Genomic DNA, 21,329 nt, shown 5'->3' on the forward strand with positions numbered 1-21,329 from the left:
ACATCTGGACACAGGATGTTTTTTCCCCAACATCAAATTTATCTGTGGACTAAAGTCAGGACATCCCTCTGCAACTTAAAAGATTACCCAACAAGTTTAAGGGGGAATTTACCCTGGAATTATGCATATTAGAGACAAACCAAACTACCAAAAAAGTCAGCTGTGACTCTTCACATAAACAGTTCTCGGTGTGTTGCCTACAGAAAGAAAATTAAACCCATCATTTCTGAGGCTATGGCACGGTTCTTTTTTTCTGCACAATTTTCCAGAAAAGATTTTCAGGAATCTAACCCATTTTCATCATCTAAGCTGAGAAACAAACAAAAAGTATAAAGATCTAGACTCATCTTTAGAGTTCCGGATGAAAATTACTCGCTTAGAAAGAAAAACAAACAAGCTGCACGGTTACTGCTTTGTGTTTGAAGATCTGGCATAGACCAGTGTGGTGACGTCCTAGGGAGAAGCGTTCTCTGCCAGTTAAATTCCACAGCAAGTGCATTTGCTCCTGCTGCTAGGAAGGCATACACTTTCTGTCACAGCTATATGCAAAAAGGAAGAGAGTGCTGAATGGAGTAAGCCAGGCAGCACCTCCCTTATCTCTCCCCTAGCCCCTGCCAAAGAACCTCCTCCAAAAATCACATACCATCCCATTATCTGCCCTTCTGTCCTTACAAAAACTGTGGCGGCTTCTCTGAGTAGAGACCAACAAACAGTCTGTTCCATCTGTTTTGTCTGATCTCTGCTTGGTGCACTCTTTCCTAGAAGCCTGTTAAAATAAAGTGTGTGCATGTATATGTAACCACATACATACAGACATAAAATGCTCTTTCAACAAAAAAAACCCCAAACCAAAACGGGGGGGGCGGGGAAGCCAAACCAAAACCCAATCCACCACAAACCAAAATCAGGAGGTTGAAAGCTGACAATGCAAAATGGAAAAGCATTATAGCCATCAACGTCCAACTGGCTATCTGGCTATGGATAAATGCCTTAACGCATCACTGTGTTAAGTGAATCATGTGCATTTCACCAAAGTCAATATCTGCAGTGAAGTTTCACATACAAATGAGGGCCATTCACCCAGTTCAAAAAAGTAATAATAATTTGCTTCCTTCAGAAAAAGTACTCCAAAAAGATGATTGTTGATAACTTATAAAATAAACCCAAACTACTTTTTTTCAAATAATCATTAAATTGCAGAGCCAACAATTTAATATCCTATGTTCATAGCATTAACAAAATCATATAAAAATATAAAATAAAAATAAAATATATATTTTGTATATATATTGTATTTTTATATTATTAATATTTTAAGGCTTTCTTGAATGGAAACATCGATAAATATTTATACACTTGAAACAAAAATCTAGTCATCTAGTACAACACAAATTCCTCATGAAAACACAACCCAAAAGGAAATGAACTCTATTGAAAAGTATGTATCTGCTCACTTGCTGCAAAGTCACAGCTAACACTGAAAAGTGGTATAGAGGCATATTAAAAGTTTTTCCTCACTAGCAATTTTAGTTGCAGGAAACACTTAAACACCATTTGGCAATACCTTTTTATCCTCATGAAAGAATGATTCTGACTGAGATGACATCTTGTGTTTCCACCCATTATCCACACTTTCCAACAGGGAGCTTTGCCTGGATCGGTGTAGATCCTTTCTTCCCTTTAGTTCTTGCACAAGTGGGAGATTGCTTTTTCCGTGGCAGCTCTTTTCTGAATAAGATCGTCTTAAATCTGGGGGTGTAATTCCTAAACCAGGTGTATAGTTCTTCCAATCAGTTTTACTTTTCACATTGGAAGAGCCACTTTCACGTGTTGTCTTATTTGCATTGTCTTTGATCCTTGTTATAGAGCTCCCTGCTACATTTTTGCTCCAATCGCCTTCTGGAGACACCCCCAAGAACTGTTCTTTTGCGACCAACTTCTTCTGTAAAAGGCCATCATCTGCCTTTATGGATGACTTGGAAGCAATATTAACTTCCAACCTTTGGTCTGTACCAATTGCATTTATAGGTTGTACCTTATCAATTAGAAATTTTGAACTTTGATTCCTGGAAGTTAAGTTCACTTCTTCATCCTCATCAACGATGAAAGTTTTCTTCCTAGTGACATCCACAGGTGAATTTACAAATTTATCTGAAAAAAAGCTGCCAGGATTTCCCCAGTAAGGAGGACTGAACCTTCTGTCTTTGGCCTTTTGTTTATCAAATTCAGGGCTACATGATTCCAGTTTCTCTTTGCTCTTTTCATTTAGAATTAATTTCTCTGGCCTGTGGTACTCTTCTGCACAGTCACTTTGTTTGTTATTAACAGAATAGTGATCTGATCCCTTCCACTCTTTCCAGCTATAGGAAGATGTCATCCTATCTGACACATTTCTTTTGTTCTTTGATTTCTCCCTACTAAATGCACTGTGATCTTCAGAGAGCTTTTCTTGGATGTTACTGGCTTTCACTGATTCTTCTTTATATTCTGCCATAAGTGCATCAATATCTAGAATTTGGGATCTGTAACCATCCTCAGCCTTCCTTCCAAATAAATCACAGTTATTTTCACTCTTTTTCTGGGTGACTAGTTCACTGCCTTTATGTAACTGTGCAAAATGCGGGGGGGATCTGGGTTCAGGGTAAGAGGATACTTTTCTTCTGCTACTTTTGAGATCAGTTTGAGCTGTATTTTCCAGATCTTGTTTTAACAGGAAAGCATCAACATCTATAATTTTCTCTTTAGAATAATCCAGACCTCTTTCATGGTACCGTTGGTTATCTTTCCTAGATGCATGAAAATTACTAAATGCAATATTTTTGGAAAAAATATGATCCTTATCTTCTCTGACCCAATCCTTGTTAATACGCACTTCCTGTGAGTCTTCTCTACAATGTGTACTCGTCAAAGTTTTATTTGGTTGCTGCAATAGAGGTTTGGACCTTCCAGGAAAAACAGGGTCCAGATTAATTGTTGCTGCCTGACATGAGCTAGAAATTGTATTGGTTTCACTTGCACTAGGAGTGCCAACAAAGCTTTTCTCTTTTTTGTTACCAGGAACCTGGTAAGTCACTGCAAAATAAGTTGCCTTTGGCTCAAAGGCAGAACTCTGATTTTTCAAGTAATCATCAGGGCTGCCAGGAACAGTTTGGTTTACTTCAATCCCTTCCAACTCTTCTTTGCTTTTTTTGCTTCTCTTTTTAACTAAGCCTTCATCCAATTGCAATGAATCTGTCCGACTGAGCCTTTTGATATTTTCAGGGGTGAGCCAGGCAACTTCTTCCGTCTTAGTAGAATCCTGAGGCAAGGTCCTCCTTCTCCACCTTTCAGAAATCTTCAAGTCAGAAACACTACTTCTGGTTCTCCTGACTTTTTCTTCTGGATCTATTACCCTGGTTTTTTCACTGTTTTCATGAGCTGTACCATCAAAGCCAAAGTGTTGTTCTTTGCAATTTACATCTAGACTTTTCCTGAAACCAAAGGCCCTAGATTCCTCTTTATTAATGGGCAGTACTTTTGTATCAGGATGGTGGCTACTAGAAGACTTACAAAATTGTCCACTTGAAAGCACTGAAGAAGACTGGGCCCCATGTTTATTTACACTTGTTGAAGTAACTTCATGATCTAAGTTGGTTCTGAATTCATAGCTGTCTGTCCCACCTGGTCTAAGACTCCTTTTCTCAGACGAGCATTTCATCGCATTAGAGCTCCCTGTTTTATCCACGGAGGAGACTTCACTCTTCTCATTTTTAATTTCAGAATGTAGGTTGTTTAGGTTTTCATTAATTCCCAAACATTTACTTTTGTTTGTAGAATAAGGTATTCTCTCAGCTATAGAGTCCTTTTTCTGTTCAGGTGAAGTGCATTCACTGGAGAAAAAATCATTAGGTCCTCTCAACGCAGACTTGCTTGTAAAAACTTCTGCATCTCTAGCTTCTGATATAATCTTATCTTCTTTCTGGTAGAGAGTTTTACTGTTTGCCCTAGCTGACTGACCAGTGTGTAAAACCACCTCATCATTTTTATTCTCTTTCACTGACGATTTTCTAGTTCTGAGTGTCATGGCCTTTTTTTCAGGAGCCATTGTAATGGTTTCACTAAGAGCTCTTTCACCACAGGTCTGAAAGATTTCGTATCTCGGCTCTACTCTTTGGTAAATTAGAGAATCATCTGCATTTTTAGGAGTGGGTTTTTTACTTTTCTCAACCAAAGATTTCTCTAACAGAATTCCTGGAGTCATTTTCTTGTCTTCACTTGAACAAGCTGCTTTTCCACTTTTCTCTACATCTACTATTGGTTTTGATGAATCAGACTGCTTGTGATACTCCTTCTTTATAATAGCGGTTTCTTCTTCTCCCATCCATGATCGCCTGTTGTGCCCGAAAGTCACCACATCGTGCTTTGCCTCAAGTTCATTATTCATTTTCAGTACAGAATCAGTTCCAGGATGATCAGCAGCAATGTTATGCCTCTGAACATTATGGTCAAACATGGTGGCTCGGACAGTTTTAATGTAGGTCTTTTCCATAAGTGTGGTTGGTTTTAATTTTTTTTCAAAGTTACTTGTGAATGAATTTTCACTTTGCTGAGAAAAATGCTGAACATCTCCAAGGAAGCTTCCTTTTCTCTCTATATGATCAGGTTTATTTGTTATTTTTAAAATCTGACGGGGTTTCCAAGGCGTCCCAGTAACATGCGCTTCAATGAAGTCTGTGCCATGTGCAAGCTTGACCTCCTTACTCTGGAACAAGAAAATCCAACAGTTAAGACTGGTTATTTAAAAGATGTGTAATAAAGTTTATTTTACAACTTACTTGCACCTATGCTGTGCCACACAGCCTGTACAAATTAAACACATGCACATTCTCTGAACACACAATCAACTGAGACCAAGGTAATCTAAGCAAATGTGTAGCTCCAGCTCCTGAATCTTGATTATAATAAAATTAACTCACAGCTTGATTTTTCACTTTTAATACAAAAAAGGAAAAATGTATAGTGTTTATACATGGGATACGCATGACTTAGTCCCTGAGCTCAGATTTCACAAAACTGTTTATTCTGCAGTGAATTTATACCCACATCACACTCCACTGAAGGCAACACATACAAAAATAGTACAAAACTTTCAAAGGTTAATAACCACAGCTACCACAGAAACACTTACAAACATTTATGTTGCAAGCCCTACAGAAATCCAAGTTCGAAAGCGAAGCATAGAAAGCACCACACAGATGCAGGCACCTTCAGAGGAAGTCTAAACTCCTGGGAGACATCACATATACTGTATTTTGTCAAAAATAAACTGTCTTCAAATTGAGCTATTCACTAACTAAATAGTTACATGATCAGTAACTGCAAGGAACATGAATATCTGAGTAAATATCACAGCTAGAGCTATTCAGCTAAGAACATTAAAGGTTGAGCTGAAGCAAAAAAGAGAAAGTGGGAATCAATATTTATTGTCAATTCTTTACTCTTATCTACCTGCAGAAAATATAACTAGCTGTTATTTTTAATAACATTCATTGAAAAAAAGCATAGCATGCAAATAATAAACAGACTAAAAGAATACTGCCCAGTCCTACAAGAGCTCAATCTTTTTTTCAAGTTTTAAAATTTAAAACTTGGAACTGACTTAATCTCTTCAAAAAAAAGCTGAAGAATGTCAGAAAATTAACACTGAAGACATTTATACACAAAGGTTTTAAATCTCATCTATATTCTTCTAGGAATTCAAAGGAATTTATTATCAGATTCTAAAATCAGCACTTGCATTAATGAAAGATTTTCTTTCAAAAGCAAACTGATCTTCTATAAAATTATATTAAACTACAGAAATGTTGTATGTAACTGCTAGTTTCCTTACATATATTCTTATCTTAAACCTAAACAGGAAAAAAGCACAGCCATGACAACTCACAAGAAATACCCTTAAAACATTAAACCTCCAATAGTTAGAAGTGTCAGCAGAAAACGTTTTGCAACAGCAAAGCATTGCTTAGAAACAGTCTAACAACTTTTACAGCAAATCAGAATTTTCTGTATAATACCTTATTGTCAAAACTTCCAAGTTAAATGATATTTAGGAGATCGACACAAAACATAGAGCGTACATTGAATAAGGAGTTGTGACTTAGATGTAGAAACACACTACACTAATGCTATGCTTAGAGAAAATAATGGATTTTGTTGTGCACAAAACCATAACAACCATAGTCGATTCACTGTGGGCTTTCATGCAATAAAAGTCCCTTTAAAATAGTACATAGAACACTTTTCACTCTATATCACTGCAAGCACTGAACAGCATACATATTTAACTTCTAAAAACTCTGTAACAGGTATGATACTCCCATACTTTATCAGCATGTCCTAAAGACAGACTTACACAAGTAAACATATTAGGATTATGTCCTTCTTAATACTCTCAATACCCATTTTAAAGTCATTGATTGATAAAGACACACAGGACACAGTGCTCTCTGCCTTCTAAATGCAAACCTAGCTGGAGACCACATCAGCTAATGCCATTTTCTTACTTTTTGATTTTCTTGTGTTTCATAGATAGAGTCATTTCTAGTTTCAGCAGGTTTCTCAGGCTTTGCTTCGGTGCTTAATGTCGGACTTGAAAACCTAAGACAAAAGACTTATGTTACTTCTTTTAGTCCAGGGAGTTAAGTCAGCAGGTACACTTTCCTACCAAAGCAGACTGGTAGAAATTATCCAATAAATTCTACTTCTTAAAGGAGAAACTTCAGTATTTCATAGGAAGTCACTGTATTTGGTGGTTGAATTGTATCTAGACCAAAAGATTGTTGTTTCCAAAACAATGGTTAGTTACACAGCTTATTGCATAGTATAAGATCACAGTGTCAAAAGACCAAGGTTTGCTGAAAAATTCTACTATTCCACTGTCCATAAAGCAGGTCCTGTTAGCTGAGTGTAACTACTGTGCTTATTATACGAAGCATGCTTTCTTTACACTACCAAAAATCATTAGCCTTCTTTACTTATCCCTTGTCAACATGCACAGAACATGAACTATTCCGACGAGTTCCAGGCCTTGCAATATGGCCTCAGGCGGTACTGCAAAATGCATAAACCGCAGTCTCATTCATGTCACAAGTCTTTATGCTTTTGAATAATCAATTACCCAACACTGTACTAAGAGAACGTATTTTATCTTGGATTAAACCTCTTTTTACTGGAGAAGTTTGGTGGGGTTTTTTTGCTTTGGTATGTAAAAATTAGCAGATCTCATTGTTCTATCAAACTGCTCACTGCCACAGCTTAAGCAGAATACGTATCATATATCTTTAGGTTTTAATATGACAGTGAAATAAGATTCCTGGCTGGCTGGAAACCTGATATGCTACATCGCGGTGAAATACATGGTAATCATTCTTTTGCTTTCTCACAAATATATAAGCTTGCAGTCTACATTGTCTACCTCAAGATTTCAAAATACATGAAATTTTAATAATAGATACACACTTACAGTGACACGCAAAGGCCAAAATACTGACAGGTCGGTAGGGTTTTTTTGGCAGCTGTTGTCAGGGTCTATTTCATTACATTTTCTCTTTTTTGGGAAGGAAAAGGTGGGAAAGAGGCTCAAGAATAATAGCATAGAGAGTAATTACATTTAGTGCTACCAAAATGATCAGTTATTTTACTGCACTGAGAGAACAAGTTTTACTGAATTAGATGAAACTAGGAGGATTAAATAGAATTTCTCTGCAACCTACATCTTTGTTAAGTCTGCAGAAAGTGGTCGTGATTGAAGTGACTTGCGTAGATTTCCTGGCTTAACATCAGCATTTTCTGTTGTCAGTTCTTTGATTCTCTGCTGGATGTTCATACATCTGTTTTCCTTCTCAGCAGTTGATGGGAGAAGCTCTGTATCCATTGAGGTACCAGGATTTTCTGAAGTAAACAAACTAATCTGTTTTTTAACACTACCTCTTACAACATTATTCTCTTTTTCTGAGGAAGCTGCAGGGCTTTCACAGCCTAGAAACATAAACATTTCCTTTTGTTCTGGTCGTTTCACCCCCTTATTAGTTCTGCTCTCACTACTGGTTTCATGGCTTCTTTCAGAATCATGCAAGTTAGTCATTATTTCTGGCTTTGTCTCAATTTGTTCATTTTTAGATTTAAGCTTTGTTTCCCATATGTATTTTCCATTACTTAGGATGCCAATGTCCTGACTACTGCATTTCAAATTTGATTTAGAAGAATTGCCTTTATCAAATTCAGTTTCTTCAGGTTTTGGCCCCATTTCAGACTGACCGTGACAGCCCACGTCAGTAAAAGAAGTTATCGATACATTCTCCTTGCTTTCATGAGATGAACTAGTCATCTTGCAAGAAGAAAGATCTTTATGTTCAAACTTAGCTGTCAGGTCCATGGATAAAGGCCTTGGTTTTCTAACCCAGGATTTCTCTGTAGGAGATTTTTCCTCAGAAGCTTCCACGGTGCGATGCTTTTGATCTCGTAATGATTCCAGAAAAATAGCAGATACTGGCCTATGTTTTGGCTTTTGCTGCACATCAATAGAGAAATCAACTCTACTGTTGGTATTATTTGCATCATCATCGTTTTTCTCCCCTGGAACTTCATAAGCATCTTTTTTTTCACCAGTTTTGAGGGAGTGCCAAGAGACTGGTCTAACACTGGAGGAAAGAGATATCTGCCTATGAAGAGACCCTTCAGGATTCCTGGATGTCTCAGATGCCTGAGATGGCTTCTCCAGCTTTGCACTGCACTGAAGCTCTTTTGTTTGCATAGTACTGAATACTCCACGGTCATCAGCAGCCCTTTTTTCTTGGGCCAGGCTTACCTTTGATTGCTCTGTGCCTGCTGTCTCAAAAAGAATGACAGTATTCGCACTAGGACCAGTATAAAAAGTCACGTTTGTGACTACTTCACTGCCAGCTTTACTTTCATTTTCAATTACTTTCTGATCTACTAATGGCGGAACATTTCCACTTAATACCTTAACAGATGATGTTTCCTCAGCGGCCCTTCTAATAAGACTACTTGATCTGAAAGCTGGAATAGGTGGTTTTACATTTGAAAAAGTATCTGAAGTTTTCTCTTTAGAAAAAGGCTTTGGGAAAAGTCTTGGCCTTGATCCTAGTGATGGCATTGTTGCAGATCTGTAAGTACTCCCAAACTTGTTTTTCTCTTCAAGAGTTAGTGATGCTGAAGCTTCCTTTGCCTTATTACTTGCATCTGAAAGCACACTTACATACACACGTGATTTATCCTCATTTCTGATTTCATTTAAGTCAGGCACTGTTGTCAAAGACGCCAAAGTAGAATTTATTTCTACTCTTGTTGCCATAGTTGTAATTACACACTCAACAGAACTGAAAAAATCCAACAAGGAGAAAGAATCTGGGGGGTAAAAAAAAAAAAGAAAGAAAATGTAAGTATTGATGCACAGTCAGCATGAACATCAAATAACATCATCCTAATTTGAATTCATATAAAGTAGCTAAACTCAGATTAAGATGCCTTTCAGATATGCTGTTCACAGAGTGTATCACTATGAAAGACACACTGTTCCTCCTCCTCTAAAAAAACAGCAAGAAGCACCATTATTCATTGATTAGGCCTAATAACCAAAGAATACATCATCAAACCTACAGAAGCATCTGCACAGAACTGAGTTCCCATTAGTTGAGTAAGATTCAAGGGCTGAGATACTTTAAAAAATTTTTTTTGAAGCAGACCTCTCAACGTTGACATACAAACATCAACTCCTTTTTACAATTTAAATAGCTGGGCAGACACATTGAGTGTGTACTTTCAAAAGTACCAAGACTGGTGTGACCAAAAGTATTATTTGTTATCTATTAACTAAGGCCTACAACTAAGCAATGGAAATAAATGCACATTCTGCAAATCTCCAAAAGCTTTGCTACCACTTACCATAATCTGCATTCTCTGCTGCAACCAATCCATACAACCCGAATCACTTCTCATAGTGAAAAGATCTCAGCCAAGATAACATTAATAACAGGGGAAAGTGATCACTTCAGCCACACTGATCAGACCTCTCCTGCAAATAAACAAAGGGTGTTTAGATTCAAGCATGGCACATACCCAAATCTACACAGGTAATACCACATGAGACAAAAATCCTGAGCATTTTAAGGAGAAAAGGCTGGCTCCCATTTTGAAGTATAATGTCACCCGATTTAACTGTATAAAGCAAAAGCACGTTTACTTGTCAAACAGTTATTAAAAGAATCAGTAAGAAATTATCACCTAAAGCTGAAAGGTGAAGGGCAAATAACTTGGTCTGCACAACAGACAGACCAAACTGGAACACAGTTAAACCCACATTCAGTACTTACTGTTTTGTCAATCCCTGGTTAAACACAGAGCTCTGTATTACTGTCACCTCAGTTGCTGTAATTTACTTTCTGTTGTGTATCTCCTTTCTGTGACAGCAGTATGTGAAGTGCCACCTGAGCAGCTGACCTTCAAATGGCTGATTTTCAAACAAAATATCACTTCTACCATGACAAAGCAGTTTTTCCAATATCTTGCCAACAAAGGCAGATTAGCAGCTTTGGAATTAATTATATTCCTACAGCAGAGATGAAGAAAACCCAGTAGTAATTAGAATTTCAGCTAGAAGAAGCAACCTGAATTTTTCCAAATAAAAAGTATACTTAAACTTTGTAGCAGATGCAGGTGGCTATGTAAGTTTAGATGGCTTTTTTTTCTTTTTCTTTCTTTCTTTCAAGAAAGCTGTCATACTTCTAATTTTTAGGGAATGCATACTGTATTTTACAGTCTTTCATTCAGGGGTTCATATTTGTGTTGCCACCCTCTTGCCTACTTTTGGGCAGCCTCTGAAGGGGCAGTCTTTGGACTCCTCACACCTGATTTTTTGTGTGTGTGTATTTAGCCTACAAATACGACTATTCATAGATTCTGTGGAATATGGAGCCCTCTGTGTGTGAATATTAAAGAAAGACCCCAAAAACCGGAATATTTGTCTTCCTGAATCTGCAGTCTGGAAAAACAGTTATTTCACCTTCAGTTTCCCTTAACTAGACTAACATCACGCTGGCACCATAAATTGCAGAGATTTATTTTTGACCTTTGCATTTATGCCTTCCTCTTCCAAGCAGGCTAATGAACTCTGTTCACCTTGCCCGTTCCCTTTCATCTTTCAATCCACTTGAAATTCTGTCTCAACTACTTACACACTGTGCTAGTTCCCTTTGAGTCCACGACCTCTCCTTTCCAAAATAATCACTAGCCCAATCAGCTTATCAGAATCAATCTGCCCCTTCCACAATCTCACAGATCTTAATGAAATCTTCCTCCTTCTCCCACTCCTTATTCTAAGAAACACCATCAAAATCCGATTAAAACGCTCTCACATTCCAAGGATGCAAAGGTTTTGTGAAGAGCAGTTGCGCTCCAAAAGTAAAATATTAACACTTGCTGAAATAAGGGTGATGCTAACAGGAAATACCACAAAGCAAAAAATTATCCTGTAAAAAAAAAGCATCTGTCTTGCAGTACTTGAGAATACGTTTCCTCCTATCATAGTTCTTTTTCTTTGGAAAAGAAGGCAGCACAGAGCTTCTTAAATGGAATAAAACTTGATCCTCAACGGAACGCAAGGCAGTGCGTATACAATGCAGGCCATAATCCTTGCTAACAGTGTACAACTCATTTCTCCAGCCAACATTCCTAAACCACAATTTACCCATTCCAATGATATTTGTTCCTTAGTTTTATTACACTACATTTCAGCTTTACAGGATCCCATTCTTTTCTACACGATCTAGCAAAGTCAGTCTTCAGGTTTCAAATTCTTACTACTCAGATACCCTACAACAGACATGTGGCCCAAAACAGACAGTATTCAAAAAAGGAGAACAAAATATTTTTTGGGGAAAAAATCCACCACCCAATTTTGAACTTCAAAAAGTTCTACATTTGATAAAGAGGCATCATGTTATCAATGCCACTTATACATACACTAAACATTGTGTGTCGGTTCTGAAATACACACCTTGGTTTAGATAATGTTTTACTGGAGAAAAGCATGTTTATCTAGTGAAACGTGCAATGTACAGAATTTTGGGTGATTTAAAAAAGTCAATTGTAAATTACATTGCATGAGGATTTTACATACCATTAAAATTTAGTATGACTACTGTAATTGTACCATTACAACTGTAAATCCCTCATCGTCAGCTACAAGATGTCATTCCCTTCCCTGACCTGCCTCTGCTGAGGGACAGCTGGCCACCATGCACGTGCTGCTGTGGCTGCCACACTGTCCTCAACGAGTCCCTCTCCATTCAGCAAAGCGCCCGAGCCACCCTGTCACCTTTTCTGGGCCCTATTTTTCTTTGTGCTCCTTAAGCTTCAGTCACGCTCCCCTTGGCTGTTCTGGGGTGCACTCTGCATGCACAAATGAAATAATAAATGGCACTGAAATATCTTTTGAAATTCTTCCTGCTTTTAATGAAAAGAACGGCACATAAAGGTCTGGCTCTTCCCCCACTGCTCTTCTTCCTCAGCTTCAAAACAACTGCAACTCTTCTTTTTCCTGGGCTAAGCTGAACCACCACAGGGTGTTAGAGATGCACACACAAACACTGCTCCAGGCTCAAACAGAGTCTTAAAATCTTAATGTCTTGAGGTGTTGTCTGGATTTTTAATTAAACAATCTATGTTTACAAAGATTATTAACATTGCTCATTAGAAATCAAAACGGGTTATTCACTTGACAGTGTTGTTTCTGCAAAAATCACACGGGAAGGGCTTTACTCAAAACACACCCTTTATATTTAGTGTTTGCCTGCCCTGCCCCACAGCAGCAGCACACAGCAGCAGCACACAGAACTATTATTTACATCAGTGGTAATTCCTTTAAGCCTATTAGGACAACAGGAGCAGCAGCCTGCAGATAATTTTTCCACCATGAATCACGTGATTATTGCCAACTTCCTTGCTCATAAATAAGAATGTTTTAAATGACACAAATAATCTCTGATCTGTCCCTGAACCTCACAGCAGATAAACAAGTCCATCTGCCTTTTGTAAGGATGGAAAGCATAAAAATTTTGCAGAGAAAAATATCTCTGCTATAAAACAAACAAAGCCAAACACAAAACTCCAGTTTATAAAATTGAAAACAGCGAGAAAGCATAGCTCCAACAGTGAATATCCATGCCTGTTTACAATAATACTCCAATAGAAAACTACCAAATAAATACAAGGTTTTCCTTCTTTAGACATAACTTTACCAGCAAATCTGCTACCAATATTAAAAAAAATAACTTCCTTAATGCGTAAATACAGGAAGAGCTTTGTATAATGACATATATTAGCAGCTTCTGAAAACACAGCTTTGCCAGTAAGCTATAGTCATCTGTCCTGCAGGTTTACACTGGTACACCGAGCCACAGGGGCTACTGAAAATAAACCCAATGCCCATACATGCTGCACAGACAAAGTAAGATTTAATTCATTCCTTCTACAAAAGGCTTCCCCACTGTCTTAAATGTTTCAGTCTTTAAAAAACAAACATACATTTTTTTCCCTTCCTCTCCTCACTGACCATATATTGGCACCAGTCTACAGCAATTCATGTCAGTTATCCTAAGCAATCATCCTTCTGCTGCTTCCTACAGCACTGGGAGAGTTGCTGATAGGATTAAATAAGACTTAACAGAGCAGATCCTATCACTTACTGTGCACGTATGAAGAAAAGAATAACTTAACCATGTGTGTGAACACTGTCAAGAACAGAAGATTTACTATAGCACAATCAAAATAACAGAGGGGAAAAAAACCCCTGCAATTTTCCTGAACCTTTTATAACTAAACAGCTCATGCAACTAATTCAGTTAAAAAAAGGCTTTTTCTATTCTTGGATTTAAGCCTGATTCATGTTATTAGTACCGTCATTCACTGAAATGGGATCTATCAATTGTATTTAAGAGGACATACAGGGTCTCTTAAAGTGAAAGATTAACAAAACCACTGTCATACTGGCTGTAATTTTTAAAAATATCCCTGGACAAACTAACTAAGAACGAGTAATAAAACGCATTTAGGTATCTTTTCCCAGACTCACAGTGAGAAGTTTAGTAGAACAAGGCACTTGTTCTGCTTCTCAATAATCAAAATTAACAGGTTGAGAACTAAAAATACATATTCCAAAACTCACAAGACAGATCTTATGACCTGCAAAGTGCCATACTAATAATATTCCAAAGCACTGCAAAATTTAAAATATTGTCTCTCCATTCTCCACATGCAAGCCTATTTGAAGTCTCCTGGGTGTTTATGTTTTTTTTTTCACTGGGGGGGGACGGGGGGGGACGGACACAGTGGGAGAAAAAAGTACTGTTCTCTTGGATATTACAGTCCAGTCTCATCACAAGGATGAAATACTCCACTCTGACATTTTCTCCCACTGCAGAGAAAGATTAGCATTTTGTTAAATAAAGTGCCCATACTATAAATAGCAGCTTTTACAAGCACTTATAAATCTCTAATTGCTACTGCCAGTACAATTGCATAACTATCATCACTTGTTAGAGCTTCACTGAGACCTACACGCGCACTAAAGAACAGAAATATTTTCAACAATCCTTTCCATTACGTGCTGCCACGTCAGTACTAGACTGAGAACCTTATACCTTGTATTTTAATATCCATGTTACAAATGTAAGGCAATTAAAAGGGTAACAAATTATAAAGCACTACAAGCAAGTAGCTTCAGTAATTCAGAGTGGCCCCACAGAGGCCATAACATTTCTAGCAAACCAAAAATTCAATGTTAAATACACTGGCACATCCATGTAATGGACAGCATAAATCTAAGACTACATTCTTGATGTAGCAGGACAATCAACTGAAACATGTATTCAGGAAAACACATTAATTTATGTTAAAAGAGGATTCAAAAGAAAAATGCAACTGTCCGTAACAGAGATGGAATGCACCGTGACAGCTGTGGGGCAGGAGTCATCGTTCTCCAAATGCCCTTGAATTTCTGAGAGAAAGATCAGTCTGGAGGGAATGACTTGTGAAAAAAATTGTATGTAATTGTTTCCACAGTTGTCAGTTCTATAGAGTTTTCATAACTGTTTGTGTGTCCCACATAAGAAGCGATTAAATGGCATTAATCTACAAAAATCTGTCACCACTAGCAAGCAATAACATCCCTGGCCCATGTCTGTCTGGCAGCATGTCTGCACTCTGTTCAGAAAGAAAAGATAGTGGAGCAGACCTGGAACTGGAGGGGTTTGCCTCCAGTTATTTCTAGAAAAGGGTTTCACAATGTCAGACTTTAAAAAGGTTTGATTCTGGATTATCAGCCTGCTTGTTCTGCGGCTCTTCCCCCTCAAGCAGCCCAGCTTCCATCACACAGCACTGACAGACACAGTGCCCAGCACCCTTCCTGCCCAACAAAACACTCTTCTCTGTAGTGCCAAACAGTTTTAAAGGAAGAACCTGTGATTCTTCCTAGCAAAAAGAGATAGATCCTTCCAAACATCAACTGCAACCATACTTTCACCTGCATGGCCACTACATTTATTATCATTTACCCATTTTCAGGGTGTTCAGCTCTGAAAAGACCTCCTAAAATTTCTGCACTCTCAAGTTTTGGGGGAATTACCACCTTTCTATAGACAATTAAGGGCAACTACTTCTCAAAAACAGACTCTTGGTTAGTTTTTCCTTTTCCTACACCATTGCTAGTGTGTTCTCATCAAGAGAGGGACCCATCAAGAGCACACAGACTGAAAGAGCATGTTAGGAATTTCCTCTGACCTGCACAACTACCTCATTACATCTCATTCTTCCATAATTCCATTCTTCACAACCCTCTCATTGACAGTTTCAGAGTAACTCTTTTGCCTTCCAAGTTTCACAGAGGGTCTAATTTGTTTTGAAAGTCTCTTGAGACCAAGCTAGATCAAACCCTAACCGAAGGAAAAATTCTTTGAAATGTTGGTGAATCATCATTTTTTGGTACCAGATGCTGCACATCCTCACCCTCCTGAGTGAACCATCTTTTATTTCCAGCTAGCATTCTGCACGAGGGATTCCGCCTGCCTCGTTAGTGGGTGGGTATTTTCAGGAAGTCCAAATCTTTTGGCAGCTGAAATAGAGAACAAAAGCAAAATCTTGATTTCTGCCAATGAAGGGTAACATTCAGCAGGAGTAAAACAGATTACTGGGCAAGGCTGAAGTCAGGCTAAAAGCATATTTGTGCAGAAGGACAGTATTCCCAGCAGGCCTCAGAAAGCAATGTTTTGTTTGCTTATGTCATCAACATTTGATTTTGTTGACAGCTTTAACTCCTGTTAATATTCTTTTATGTTTCATCCTCATAAGTGTGTTTCACCCACAAACAAGACCTGCAAATAACTTCCCCCTACTATATGCAGTTTAGCATGGGGAAAAAAAAAAAAAAAAAAGATATTCCAGAAATAATTGCATTGCATGCCAGATAAAATATTAATGATCAGGTTTGGCTACAAGCAAGAATAATTGACTGTGGAACTGGAAAAAGAAAAATAAGTCAAACTAAGGCTCTTACAGAAAGACGTTCAGTTGTTTCAGATAAAAATCTGCAGTTCCCAAATGTCAGCAGGGTTACACCCCTGACACAACGGATGGTGGACACTTTAATTTGCAACCTGGCAAATTTCTCCTCAAACCTTTTCAGAATCATTATAAAACTTCCATCTGGTTAATTTGTAGGGACAACACTGTCTTCTCATTGCAGGAAGCTTAACTTCATTTTTAACTGTATTTAAAGTAATTTTGATTAGACTATGTTTTTCTGCACAGATTCTAAAGGAACACTGTTAAATCCCTGGCCCTGACTTTTTCGTACTCTTATGCTGTACATCATGAATATGATGAAATTAATCACATACACTCAAAGGAGGTATAAATAAATTAGTATGGTCTCCATGACCTTGCTTTAGGAGAGATGAAATTTGGTTCATTATTAGTTCAGAAATACATCAAAGAGCTACTGATCCCTCTGACCTCAAGCAAACAGCACTTTCTACCATCCCTTTCTAGCCAAAAGCCCACAGAGATGAGGCAGAGCTGCATTTTCTCTAGATGCTCCAGCTTTGAGTGTGAACACTCTTTAATTTGACAGGCACACCATGGACACGGCTGAAGGATAACACGGAGGTGGACGAGCCAGCTGTCTGCAGCACAGATAGAAATACAGGACTGAAAAAAAAAAAACCACCAGCTTTGGTGTTCTTCCATTTGTAACTCCCCTACAGAATACCATGCTCAGTACCATGTTTCAACAGTAAAAGGAGCTTAGACACCACCCACACCTGGAAATACTTACTGTAATCGCACATACTTCTCATCCTCTTGGTAGTAAAGGAAGACAAAGGACAACTGTCTCCGATCCCAGAGCTGACAGGACACAGATATCACCACTGGATTTTCTGTTTCACTCACCATGCTCACTGCCTTCAGAGCTGCCAGCTGATGTAAATGCTTTATAAGCAGCAACAATATCATTGGTACAGCTTCCTCCTAAAACACTGGTGAGAACTACACAAACACTGACGTTGAAACCATTTACCTCATGGAGAAAATGTGAAGTTAAAACACCCCTCAGAAAATCCCTGCAGTGAAACACCTTGCTAAGCTTGCCAGCCCACATGGAAACAAGCAAAGCTCATGAGGAATGGGAGTGTTGCACCTTTTGCGGTTCTTAAGAGATATGGGTCTTCTTCTGACCTGAAGTGGCACACAAGTCAAAGTATCAAGTGAAACAGAACTGTAGGCTTTGGCTTATTTAAAAATAAATAAATAAATAAACACCTACTTGTTACAAAAATAGGTAAGTGCCTTCACAGAACTGCTTGCAAGTGAAGACTATGAAGCCATCAGAAATAAACCTGACACATCACCCTCTGCACCCAGGAAGGAATCAGGGGGAACAGATCATTTCATATAAACTGATCTTCTGAAGGTCACTGCATTACAGAAATAGCATGATGTGAGAAGACATTTCCTGCTTGCCTTTATACACAGCAGGTGCTTTTGTGTCAGAAGGGACTGTAAGAAAGGACAAAGCCTATAATCCTCTGACCTTCCTCTTCCAATTCTAACAGGATTTCCAGTGCTGGAAAACCCATTTGTGGCCTGGTGCAGTAAACCACCTTCAGAAAGTATAACAAGCTCGCACCATTCTGTGATTGCCTTGGAATCAGTAGTACTAATTTATAAATGCTGTGTCTTTTATACATGCATCTGATTGATGAAAAAGAGATTGCAGTCATCAAGACTTTAAGAAAACCTGAGACTACCAGCCTTGGAGCGCTACCTTCAACATGCTAGGAGATGATTTCAACAGTTTAACCATCCGAAGAAAACCTGTACCCATAAAACAGAGGATAAAGAAAACAGAGTGATGGGAGCAAAGACCAAAAAGGATCGTGACAGATTAAAAATTTTATATATGTGTGTGTATATATATCTACACATGCATCTTCTCAAACGCAGAACACCTGGGCAAGCTAAACTGCGTGGTTTCTATAAGGATGACAGCTTTCCTCCTGTTCTAATCCTCAGGATTTGTTCTCACCATGAAGGTTCAAAGACAGCTGTCTCAGGCCACTAAATAGCCACTGCCAACAATCATTAAAGAGCAACTACTAACTGACCCTGGGAAAATGTCTCTTGGGAAAACACAGCTTGCTCACAAGGCAGAGCAGAGCCAGACCTGTCAGGAGAGCATCATCCCTCTGTATAATAATGCAGAGGTGCGGAGACCCAGGTACAGGCCAGTGCCTGCTCCACACCACAGGAAGAAACAGGATTTATACTTTATTAGTTTTATACCTGTACTTGTCTTGTGCAGCTTCAGAATCTATCCTTCAATCGCTAGCTAAAAGACTCATTCATAAAAAGCAAGTGCCACCTACAGATAAAATACTTAGAGCAAAGATGTTGTAATAGATTATGCTGCTTCGAAGTTTTCATCTAGCTGAAAAGAAATTTGTTGTTGTGTATTCTTGTTACAAATGTTTATGTCTGCTTCAGCTCTTACAGCTATACGATCTGATGTCTTCACTGGCTAATTTTTCACTTGCTTCCTTAAAAAAAAAATAATCATACACTAAAAAGTTCAGTGCTCAGCAGCGTTGGGTTTTGCTGCTAATGACACATTTTCTTTCAATACAGACAGCCGGGGTTGTCTAGCAGCAATTTCTCCATTCAGTTTACCATTCTACCTTTCAAATACTGGCGTTAGTCATAACAGAAGCATGTAGTCTAGCTTGGTCAACAAGCAACTATACTCAAGCCCAAAATACTTGTCCCAAGCACTACTCTAGAAATGACCTGCAGCACAATGGGAGAAAAGACACTCTGAACTGGCCCTGCTCTGAACAGGACCAGATGATTTCCAAGAACAGATCTCTTTCATGAACAAATGCACAATTTCTAAGCCTGCTCCTCTAAGCTGTAGCAAGCTTACCACAGCACCACACTGCAGCAATATCTGAGGTGGACAATAATGCTATCTCCCTGATACCGTTGGAAAAGACAAACACTATGACAACAGACTGACTGAGTCAGCATTAATAAACCATACAATTTTATCTCACTTCCCTGCGCTTGCATGCCAATACGGGCAGGTGGTCCCATGGAGCAGCTTCCAAAAAGGCACTGCCAGCAGGGCCGCCAAGGGCTGACACTAGAACAAGGCCTTGCACAAAGCTTCACTTCTCCAAGACTCGGCTCAGAACTGCCACTGGATGCAACTCAGTGCACTGGGTACAAACATTAAAAAAGCACCATAGGCACTATCTGGCAAATTTTAACTAACGACATTCTTAACAGCTGACAATAACAACGGTGGCAGCGCACATAACTTTGAATTGCCCGGAAAGGGGGAAGCACCTCCCCAAGCTGCAGGTCTGCAGGTGCAGGGCTGGCTGGCATCACCAAGGCAAACCCCAGCTCACCGACGAGCTTCCTTTTGTGCGCTGGCAGAAGCGCATCCCAACACATCCCTCTGGGACATGTGAATACAGAGGAGTTATTATGACTGATTTTTTTCTTATGTGTGGTCCCCATAACCAAAACGTACTTAAGGCAAAATGGAGGGAATAGTAGAATTTAAATTGGACTTGGGTTGACATGTCATTGGCATCAACTCGGAGAAATTTTCCCCTGTACTCAGTAACAGCCAAACCACATTGAAAATCCAACTTTGGCACCAATTCTGGTAGGCCAACACCGCACAGCACAAGAAATACCTGCCTCAGCTGTTTCACCTAGCACTATATATGACACAGGGAAAGTTATCTGATAAAAACCCTTGTTTGCCCAAGCTCTTGCTCCTACAGCAACAATTCAAATGCTTTACATAAAAGATGACCCAATTTTGAACAAGCCAATTATTAACAATCTTGAACTGGATTAATTTTATTCTGTTTATGCTTTTGAGTATACAGATGGAGCCACTAAAACTCATTCAAATTCAAATGGACATGACCATCAGATTTGCAATTTCCACTCAGATCCCATAAATACTGAAAAAATTACTAGACTAGTGAGAGGTGGGTGGTTCTGCCTTGAGTCAAATAAAATATTGTTACAAAAGCAAAATACTTGGTGGTATTTATCATTCTCTGGGCCAAAAACCCTTATGTCACCCTCTGCTCTACAAAACAATTATATACTTTGGAATTAATCTTTTTGCCTCTCAGATTGTTAACAATTTTCAGACAGTTCTTTGATCTCTTCCTTGTATAGCCAACAGAGCATTAATTTGGATAGGATATGTTACTGCAGCAGGGTGCTGTCTCCTGTCAGGCATCAATAACCTGCCCCAAGCTGCATACCCATAAAAAAGCTGCTATGCCAAGAATGTTTTACTTGCCAGAGGAGCTACTGCTGTTAACTCGATGACAAGGCTCCCATTTTTCCTTCAGTGGTCACATCTAGCTTTTCTCATACGCAGGAAATAGTCTTTAAGTTTTTTCCTCCACCAATGCAATTACTCGTTTCAGAAACACTGGCTGGTTTTGCTAATTCATGTTTCTTTTGTTACCTGGTAGCAGGTTACTGTTATCAGCAACCCACAAAAAGTGTTTCCTCTTCCTCCGAAGGTGATACAAATTGAACAGAGTATCAGAGGGTTCTGTAGGACTAAGAGGAATCAAAGCAGTGACACTACATTTCTTACCATTTCTGAAGAAAAGCATGTTTAAGCCAAGAACTCTGACAGCACAAAGCCCACGCATGCGTATTAGCCATCATTTACTAAC

General features: G+C 38.7%; 1 protein-coding gene across 1 annotated transcript in view; it reads right to left on the reverse strand.

The window, feature by feature from the left end:
• Positions 1-21,329, reverse strand: part of KIAA1671 (KIAA1671 ortholog) — an 87,191-nt gene that overhangs the window by 54,502 nt on the left and 11,360 nt on the right. Inside the window, exons 2-5 of the mRNA XM_055712112.1 lie at positions 9,943-10,072; positions 7,752-9,405; positions 6,543-6,636; positions 1,565-4,741 (exon numbers count right to left, since the gene is read on the reverse strand). Of these exons, the coding sequence (XP_055568087.1) occupies positions 1,565-4,741; positions 6,543-6,636; positions 7,752-9,352 (4,872 nt within the window). The 5' untranslated portion in view covers positions 9,353-9,405; positions 9,943-10,072. The remainder of the gene's footprint in view (positions 1-1,564; positions 4,742-6,542; positions 6,637-7,751; positions 9,406-9,942; positions 10,073-21,329) is intronic.

This window comes from Falco cherrug, chromosome 1, assembly GCF_023634085.1.
Source record: "Falco cherrug isolate bFalChe1 chromosome 1, bFalChe1.pri, whole genome shotgun sequence".
Classification (NCBI taxonomy): Eukaryota; Metazoa; Chordata; class Aves; order Falconiformes; family Falconidae; genus Falco; species Falco cherrug.